This window comes from Meriones unguiculatus, assembly GCF_030254825.1.
Source record: "Meriones unguiculatus strain TT.TT164.6M chromosome 13 unlocalized genomic scaffold, Bangor_MerUng_6.1 Chr13_unordered_Scaffold_37, whole genome shotgun sequence".
In the NCBI taxonomy this organism is placed as follows: Eukaryota; Metazoa; Chordata; class Mammalia; order Rodentia; family Muridae; genus Meriones; species Meriones unguiculatus.
In genome coordinates this window covers 955,408-966,243 of record NW_026843647.1, presented here as the reverse complement: position 1 = coordinate 966,243, position 10,836 = coordinate 955,408, and the positions used below count along the sequence as shown (strand labels likewise).

Genomic DNA, 10,836 nt, shown 5'->3' with positions numbered 1-10,836 from the left:
GTCATAGCCTAAGAATGAATATTCCATTATACACACAACATGGTTTTTGAAATAAATCTCATTGCTGTTACATTAACTATCACCTCTAGATAAATCTCTAAGAAGGCAATATTTCAAGATGATGTGCCATATAGTAAATGTGGGAACATTTAGAAGCATGAAACTTGAAACAATATATACATACATATGTACACACATATTACTAAGCATCACTTAATTGTTGATATCCAAGCAAGGCTTAAAAACAAACATCTTAAGTGAATTTGTGAAAACATAAAAAAGTACAAGTTCTCATAGACCCTTCCTTGAAAACTATGATCTCACATGGCCTGATATAAATAAGCAATGGACCACATAGAGGATGGGGATTCCATTCTATACATTACAGCAGAAAAATAACTCTCACCAAGTGGAAATGCATTAGAATATGAACAGCTGCCACAGAAGGAATATCAGAACAACCTAATAAACTTCTGTGAATGGATTTGCTACACACACAACAAATTCAATACCTACTCCAATGTTTCAAAGTTCAGACCACAACCACAATTGGTGATCTCCTCCATTACAATGAAGTGAACATGGTAAATAATTACTTCCTCCGAGGCTGTGATAAAAACAGATTCAAAATAGTTTCTTTTCTTGCAAATGAATACATTTATTATGTCCAAAGTAATAAACTCTTTTGCATAAATAAGATTGCTCTCTTCTACGAATGCTTTTCTACTTAGTGACATCAAGATAATATATTAAGATTTAAGATATTTACAGTACTACATACATGGTTTTGCAGTTAAGTCAAGTTCATTCCCAGGACCTACGTCAGGTTTTTGACAACTTTCTATAATTCCTGGTATGAGAAAATCAATGGGTCTAGTCTACTTGGAAACTAGAATGGACAGGCACATAAACAAACAAAGAAAAACTGTTATCACATAAGAGAAATTAAAGCAAATTCTTAAATATATGTTTACTCATGAATGTTTTACTTGTATAAGCATTCATTACTGAATTCAGGTGTTGAGGCAACTACAGGCTTATCTACAAATGTCTTCATCATGAATTCCTTCATGTAACAGAAATCAAACATGTAGGTTTGAAATCAGAGAAATGAATCCTTCTCAGTAGGTGGTATCATTTGGGAATGTTTAAAAAATGTATCCCTGATGGAGAAAGTATGTTACTTGGGGTGGGCCTGATAGTTTTCAGCTGCATACCATCTGTAGTTCCCAGTTGCTGCTTCATGCTGCAAGTGGTGAAGGTGAGCTCCAACCTTCTTACTTTAGCTGCCATGTAAGACACTTGTGTTGCCCAATTTATAGTGATCCCATATCCTCTCAGGTCATAAGGAAAAGTCAACACATTTGGAAGTTGCCTTAGACATTGCGTTTGGTCACAGAAAACGTACTAATACGCACACATACACCTTACAACTGGATGATTTATTTCATGTAATTGAACTGAGTTGTGAAATAAAAAAGGATTATCTTATTGTTTAAATTCATATGCCTTTGGTCCATATGAGATTTCAATTGGAAACAAAATAAGGATGGATGTCACAAACACATGTATACATCGTTGACACTTCTTAGAATTTTCCTCCAAACTAATCTAGTGTAATTGAATGCAAGTTGGTGGGTCAAAGACCTTTACAAATCTTTCATTCTAATAGATGTTCTACAGAATGAGTTCTTTTAGGTTCTCAAAGACTACTGTGATATGCAAAGGCTTTAAGATGTAGCCCACACAGTAAAGCTTTTACTCTTATATAATGGTAGCATGAAGCAGAAAACCTTACCATACTGACCAAATTCATGAGGTTTCTCTGCAGCATGACTTTTTCTCATGATTTCAAAGAAAACCCTATGAAAAGGATTTACCACATTGCTTATTCAGAGGGTTTCACTGCAGTGTGTGTTCTTTATGTATTTGGAGATAACTGTATTAAGAAAAGGCTTTATCATATTGAAGACATGTGTTAGGTTTCTCTCTACTATCTGACCATTTGTATACTTGAAGATTACTTTGATATGCAAAACATGTAAACGCAAATTGTATGTGGGAACATGCAAAAGCAATTTGTCCTAAGTATTTCCTTTTAGTTACCAGCCTTCATTGATTTATAGGGTGAACATATGTTTAAGTTCACAGTCCCTAGGAAAGCTGTAGACATCCCAATAGCTGACTGGCTTTAATTACTTAACTTTTGTTGCCCAAAACCTGACTGTTCCATACCATGATTTCTGGTCCCCTAACATAATGACTGACCCAAACCACAGATTCTCTTTCCTAAAACATAATACTTTTTCTAACCACAAAAGAACAAATGGATATGATTGTTTTGACTGTAAAACCTACATTTTGTATCAGGTGACTTCCTCATTGACGTAAACCAATCCCATATCCCTAAACCATGACTGACGGAAATAATTCAGTTGTGAAACAGTAAAGATGTTTATGATTTTCAAGTTCAGAACCTATGTAACTTTCTGGCTCATTGGATGGGTGGGCATCACAGTTCAACATTATGTGTCCCTAATCAAACTGGATGACAATATTTTTTTTTCATCTGTATTGACCTGTTTGAGTTGTATTGGATTCACTGGACATAAGAACACAAAAGCCTTACCATATTGATTATATTCTCATATTTTCTCTCCATTTTGAAACTTTTATGATGATGTAGAATATCGATATGTGAAAAGGTCTCCCATTTTAACACCTTCATAAATTTTCTCTCTGTATGAATTCTTTCATGATGACAAAGGTTATACAAATGTGGAGTAGCTTCACCATGTAAATACACTCACGGTCTTTCGTTCCAGTATGAATTCTTTAATGACATAGAAGATGATTGTGAATAGTAAGTTTTTATTAGGAGATGACTGTTATGTGAACAGGCTTTACCACATAGATTACATTAATAAGGTTTCTCTCAAGTCTGAGTTCTTTTATGTTTTGGAGATCACTGTTACTTGCAAAGGCTTAAACTAGTTGATTACATCCATAAGAGTTCTCTCCAGTGTGAACTCTTTTTTGTATTAGAAGACTACTGTTACATGTAATGGATTTACCACCTTAGTTACATTCATATACGTTCTTTATGTCATAGGAGATTATTATGTCAAAATGCTTTATCACATTGGTTACATTCATAAAGTTTCTATCGAGTGTGCTTCTTCTATGTACACGAAGATTGTTTTGACACATTGGTTATATTCATAGGGTTTCACTCCAATAAGTGTTCTTGTTCAAGATAAGTCTTATATGAAAAGATTTCATGACATTAGTTATATTCATAAGAATTTTCTGCAACAAAGACTTTTATGTCTTAGGAGAACACTATTATATGCAAAGGCTTTACCACATTGGTTACATTTATAAGGTTTCTTTCCAGTGTGATTTCTTTTATGTACTATGAGACTACTGTTACATGTAAAGGCTTTACCACATTGGTTACATTCATAAGATTTCTCTCCAGTGTGAGCTCTTTTATGTACTAGGAGACTACTGTTATATGCAAAGGCTTTCCCACATTGGTTACATTCATAAGGTTTCTCTCCAGTGTGAGTTCGTTTATGTATTAAAAGATTACTGTTACATGCAAAGGCTTTACCACACTGGTTACATGCATAAGGTTTCTCTCCAGAATGAGTTCTTTTATGTCTTAGGAGATGACTGTTACAGACAAAGGCTTTACCACATTGGTTACATTCATAAGCTTTCTCTCCAGTGTGAGCTCTGTTATGTACTATGAGACTACTGTTACATGTAAAGGCTTTACCACACTGGTTACATTCATAAGGTTTCTCTCCAGAATGAGTTCTTTTATGTCTTAGGAGATGACTGTTACATGCAAAGGCTTTACCACACTGGTTACATGCATAAGGTTTCTCTCCAGAATGAGTTCTTTTATGTCTTAGGAGATGACTGTTACATACAAAGGCTTTACCACATTGATTACATTCATAAGGTTTCTCTCCAGTGTGAGTTCTTTTATGTACTAGGAGACTACTGTTACGTACAAAGGCTTTTCCACATTGATTGCATTCATAAGGTTTTTCTCCAGTGTGAGTTCCTTTATGTCTTAGTAGATCACTGTTAGATGCACAGGATTTACCACATTGGTTACATTTATGAGGTTTCTCTCCTATATGTATACTTTTATGTCTTAGGAAATGACTTTTATGTGCAAAGGCATTACTATATAGGCTACATTCATAGTGATCTGTACCAGTATGCATACTTTTCCACGTGTGGGGAGTACTGTGATGTGCAAAGACTTCATATTGAGTATCTTCAAGGAGTTTGTCTGCACAATGATTGTTTTCATACCTGCAAAGATAATTGGCACATATGACACCTTTTCCACATTCATTACACTAATGGATGTTTTTGCCACATGACTTAATTTTGCGATTTGAATTAAAGGGAAAGAAGTACATTTTGAGTTTTCATCAGTATTGTTATATTCACGGTGTTCTCCTTCTCTATGGGTTGTTTTGCATATTTGAAAATACCTATGATGGTAAAAATATTTGTTACCTGGCTCACATTTATTATATACTTTTTTCTATAAGATGTTTTACCACATATTTGTAGAAAACTGAAATACCTCAGAGCTTTAACACAATGACTGGATTAATAACTTTCCCCATACTGTGTGCCATACTAAATATGTAAAGATAACTGAGAAAAAGAATAATTTGTATATTCCTAAAACTTATTTTTTTGCAGTGTGCTTTTGTGAGAATTCCTAATGAAGGTGAATAACCAGTTAATTGATGTTGGTGTATATTGTGTGAAAGTGTGCCAGAATATGTGAATAATACTGACGAAATAATAGTATTGTTAGTTGTACAGCCAATCACCTGTCCTATATTTTGTAAACATTTGTGCTTCCTTATCTATTGGAAATAAGAAAGAGCTAATAAGTGATAGTAGGGCACAAAATGGAGGACAGAACTCCTGAGTGAGAGAGGGTTGCTGGAAAGAAGAAAGCAAATGACAGGCCACTCACCAGCATGACAGTGAGGTTAAAAGATGGATACGAACATGAACAAAGAGGTAGAACTGGCCTTGCTTTTGGACACTGTGTTAGGGGAAAAATAGGGTTCAGAATCTGCCCAGGTAAATTGCCTAAACTTTAAAATATTAAAAAGCCTATGTGTCATTCTTTGTACTGCTGGCAGCTCTAAATAGCCCATATAAAGCATAATAGGTATCAATTTTTAAACATCTATTCAAAATGGGGAGTACTATATCTTTTAGTTGTTCTGGGTGGTACATTGTTTCTTTCAATATACATGTATTAAAATGACTTAAACTCATTGTGATATATCATGATATCACTAACTATTAAAAGAATAATAATAAATGACATGATTTCATGATGCATTCACACATTTGATTTTTGTTCATCACAGACATGTGCTATAGGGATTGTGATTTTTCCACAACAACATTTTTGACTCTAAAAAACTGCCCTTCTCACAAAACTTAGGCATATTACTACAAGTATATGATTAACCCCATTTTACTATGGACGAGTTGATTAGTATAATGTTTTGGATATACTTTCATCACGTATTTATTGTGAATACATTTGGCAATATCTGAGTTGTAGGATACTAAACAAATTGCAGTTTTACCTCATAGTGCTAATGAGTAAACAATTTAAACATTGATCTTGCATAAGTATGATTTCCTTGAATTCTTTCTTAGAGGAGTGCCTTGCAAACACACATCAAATACGTAACATGGAGGTACATGGTTTAGTAACAAGTTAGTCATCATCAATAAATACACTTAAAACAGTTCATTTGTACTGTTCATTCTCTTTCAAACTTCCAGAATATATTAAAATTTTCTCAGAACCATATTCATATCAGGTTACAATGAAAATTACCTTGCATGACTTCTAGAACTTTGACAATGCTCTTCTATATTATGACTTTCCCAATTGTAGCCTAAAATACAGTAACAGAAAATGTATGCTTTATTATTGGAAATAATACAAAGTTTAAGTCGTGATCTATGGTCAGTCAAAGAACCATTCATCTCATTCTTCCTCATCCTCAAGAGAAATTACAGAAGCACATCAATAATGAATAAAGTGTTTCTCCATATTTTAAGAAGTAAAGAAAATTCACTTTCCTACCTATAGCAGTGAGATTCCTGTAGGTCTCTAGCATCACATCTTTGTAGAGATTCCTCTGGGAAGGATCCAGCAAAGCCCACTCTTCTCGAGTGAAGTTCACATGCACATCATTGTAGGTCAATATACTCTAAAATAGCCACACACGTGTACAACAGAAAGCATGATACTTAGAATACTGGCGATGTATCCTTCATTTACAGTATTTTCAAAGTATTCTGGTGTTTCTTCTACTTATTTTGTGACACACAAGTTTTAATGAAATAACTAACTCTTTTTAGGAGGAAACTGAATAGTGAAGTTCACCTGTATTATTTTATCATTTAACTAGGCTACAGACTTGCAAGAGAAATGTCAATTAACAGATAAAGATGGAGAGAGACAGAGTAAACAGAAAAACAGTACTGAGCCCACATGAGAGAAAGAGTATAAACGATTCCTGACTCTTATAAGAATGGGCAGGCTGGGTGTATTTTCTGATGACTTTAATTCCAAAATCACTCAAGAAACAGAGGCTGGTGTATCGCATATCGCTGGATGGTAGACTGCCCTATGCAATAAGTTCCAGGACACTCATGGGTACATAATGAGATCCTGAATAATATGTAAAAATTAATCAAACAAATAAGAAAAAAAAACTTTCTCAAGTTTCTACATAGATTTATACATCCACTCCAGTTCTGCATAAATAACTAGAAACCTGAAGTGCCTCATTTTAAACTGTAATATTAATATTTTTTAAATGAAATGTATGTTTGAACAATTACAAAAGTAGAGAGAAAATATTAGCAATTTAAATGTTGATCATAAATAGGCAACATGGGGATGGAGGTATGACTCAGTGGTTAAGAACACTGTCTGTTATTCCAGAAGACCTGGGTTAAATTCTGAGCACCCACATGACAGCTAATAGCTGTCTATAACACAAATATATTCAATAAAATACTCACAAAACAAATCCAAGCACACATCAAAGATATACATGATGAACAAATTGGCTTAATCTCAGGGATACAGGGATGGTTCAACATGTGAAAACCCATCAGTGTAATCCACCATATAAACAAACTGAAAGACCAAGATCACATGATCATCTCATTAGATGAGAAAAAGCTTCTGACAAAATCTAACACCCCTTCATGTTAAAAGACTTGGAGAAATCAGGCATATAAGGAATCAGGCACATACATAACATAATAAAGGCAGTAAAGAGCAAGGTGAGGGCTAACATCAAATCATTTGGAGAGAAACTTAAAGAAATTCCTTTCATATGAGGTACAGGACAAGGATGCCTCCCCTCTCCATATCTCTTCAATAAACTCCTTAAGTCCTAGCCAAAATAATAAGACAACTGAAGGTTATCAAGGAGATACAAGTTGGAAAGGAAGAATTCAAAGTATCACTATTCTCAGATGATTTCCTAGTATACATAGGTGACCCAAGAAATCCTACCAGAGAATTCCTACAGTTGAAATATACTTTCCACAAAGTGGCTGGGAACACAACTAAAATTTTCATTATTCCTTCTGTATACAAATAAAAAATGGGCTGAGAATAAAATTTGGGGAACAACACCCTGAACAGTAGACACAAACATTAAGTGAAAGACCTCTATGACTAGAATTTGAAGTCTTTAAAGAAAGAAACTGAAGAAAATATCAAAAGATGGAAAGATCTCCCAAACTCATGGATATATAGGATTAACATAGAAAAACAACATTCTTTTTTAAATATTTTATTAATTACAGTTTATTAACTTTGTATCCCTCCTCCTTCTCCCCTCCCAAATCCTCCCTTTATCCCCTTTCTCTAAAACAGCATTCTTAAAAATGGGTTCAGAGTCCAATTGGGTTACATAGTAATGTGAAGAGGGACTGCCTCTGACATAATCTGATTGGCCTGCTCTTTGATCACCTCCCTCTGGGGGGGGGGTGCAGCCTTACCAGGCCACAGTAGAGGACAATACAGCCACTTTTGATGTGAACTGACAGACTAAGATCAGAAAGGAGAGGAGAACCTCCCCTATTAGTGGACTTGGGGAGTGGCATGCAAGTAGAGGGAGGAGGGAGGGTGGGATTGGGATGGGAGGAGGGAGGGGCTTATAGGGGGATGCAGAATGAATAAAGTGTAATTGATGAAAAATTTAAGAAAAAAAAGGGGAAAAAAAGAAGATTTAAAGTATATAAGAACAATGTCACTTTAAAAAAAAATGGAGTCTACATTTCCCAACAACATTCCAACACAATTCAAAGATTAAATTCAAGTGGAAAAATAAAATATCCTTGATAACAGTACAATCCTATAAAATTGGAATAATGACACAGAAATAAACCCACACTCCTATTGGAACTTTACTTTCAACAAAGAAGCCAAAATTATACAATGGAAAAAAGACATTATCTTAAACAAATGGTGGTAGATGTCTGCACATAGAAAAATGAAAATAGACCCTTTGTATCACCCTGCAGAAACTCAAGTCCAAGGGGATCAAAGACCGTCACATAAACCCAGAGACTCAATCATACAGAAGACAATGTGGAGAAAATTCTGGAACTAATTAACACAGGAGAACAACAGCAGCACAGGCTCTGAGATCAACAATAAATGGCATTTCAAGAAATTGAAAAGCTTCTGTAAATCAAAGGACACTATCAATAGAACAAAACAGCAGTCAACAGATTGGGAAAATATCTATATCAACCCTACATCAGACAGAAAGGTAATATCCAAAATATACAAAGAACTTAAGAAATTAAAGACCAACAAATCAAATAAATCAATTTAAAACTGTGTTTCAGAGCTAAACTGAGAAGTCATAACAGAGGAATCTCAAATGGTTGAGAAACACTTAAAGAAAAGAACAAAGTCCTTAGCCATCAGACAAATGGAAATCAAAATGACTCTAAGATTCCATCTTACACCATTCAAATTGCTAAGATAAAAAACTCAAGTGAAACACATTCTGGTGAAGATGTGGAGAAAAGGGAACTTTCCTCCAAGGCTGATGAGAATGCAAACTTGTACTACTTCTCTGGTAATAAAACTGGTGCATTCTCAGAAAATTGGGCATAGTTCTACCTCAATACTCATCTCTACCACTCCAGAGAATACATCCAAAAGATGTTCCATTATAGAACAAAGACATTTGTTCTACTATGTTCATAGTTGTTTTATTCGTAATAGTCAGAAAGTGAAGAATGGATAAAGAACTACTAATATATTTACAGAATTGAATACTCCTCAGTTATTAAAAATAAATCATGGAAATTGCAGGCAAATGGATAACACTAAAAAAGATCATCCTGAGAGAGGTAATCCAGACACAGAAATGAACACATTGCTAATAAGTGAATATTAGACCTATGAAATTATAGTACAGGATGAGCATATTAGAATCCACTCACCCAAAGAAGCTAAGTAACAAGAAGGGCCCATGGGAGGTTGCCAAATGTCACTCAGAATAGAAAACAGAACAGACAGCAGAAGTGGATGAAGAAAAGGAACTGGGTAGAAGTTGGAATGGGGAGGGAAACAAATGTGGGTATCAGATGTGGGGAGAATTGTAGTAGGAGGTGAGAGAGCTGAGAACAAGAAGGGAAACTGAGGTGGTTTCTCTTTGGAGTCACTTGACAGGGAAGGTTCCTGAGAGGACCTGGGTGTGAATGGGTTGACTCTAGCTGAGACTTCTAATGAAGCGGCAGGGGGAAAAGAGACATGGAAAATTAAGTGACTACCTCCTAGCCTGTCAGGACTAGTAGAGAAAGGGAACAAGAACTGGACCACAAAACCCACAATCCAAAAATTACCCTTCTTACAAGAAGTTTGGGGATAATGAGGGAACAAACATTGAGGGACAGTCCAACCAATAATTTGGCCAACCTGAGACCCACCTTACACTAGAGAGCCAGCCAAAGAAATTATAAATGTTGCTTTGCTGAGCTTGTAGAAAATAGCCTAAACATGCCTATTATCTCAGAGGCTCCACCCAGCAGCCAATGGAGACAGATGCTGGAACTTGTACCTAAGCATGGGGTGGATCTCTGGGGTCTTATGGAAGTACTGGGGGAAAGATAGAAGAACCTGGAAGAGATAGGAAGCAACAAGAAGACTAACAGAGACAAGTAAACCAGACCCATGGGGGGTACAAAAAATGAGCCATCAACTAAGGAGCATGCATTTTCTGGATCTGGGCCTCTTGAACTTATCTGTACTATGGGTGGCTTGGTCCATGTGGGTTGGGCGGTAAGTGGAGGGGATTGTTTCTAATATGAACTCTACTGCCTGCTTTTAGATCCTCTATCCATTAGGCATGCCTAGACTGGCCTTAGTGGATGAGGATATGCTCAGTCCTGATGTGACTTGATGTGCTGCAATGGAGTGATACAGGGAGACCAGGGCTCCATTTTTTTCTGGGAGGGGAGAGAGAAGGGTGAGGGTGGACTGAGAGCAAAGGAAGGAGGGTTCACCCTTTGGATGTAAAGTCAAAAAACAAACTAATTTCTTTAAAAAATTTAATACACTCAAAGAGAGAAACAGTGGGATTGAGAGGGAATAAGGGAGGGGGTGTATGTGGAACATGAAATAAACATAATAAATAAAAGTGAAAAAAAAGAATAATATTAATACATTCCCTGAAATATCCAGAGGGAAAACTGGCAACATGACATTGACCATCAAAT

General features: G+C 35.6%; 1 protein-coding gene across 1 annotated transcript in view; it reads right to left on the bottom strand.

The window, feature by feature from the left end:
* Positions 1 to 3,365: 3,365 nt before the first annotated feature.
* The window catches only part of LOC132650939 (zinc finger protein 431-like), a gene marked incomplete at its 3' end in the record, with an annotated part of 149,153 nt that continues 141,682 nt past the window's right edge, over positions 3,366 to 10,836 (bottom strand). Inside the window, exon 4 of the mRNA XM_060376260.1 lies at positions 3,366 to 4,170. Coding sequence (XP_060232243.1) covers positions 3,366 to 4,170 — 805 coding nt within the window. The remainder of the gene's footprint in view (positions 4,171 to 10,836) is intronic.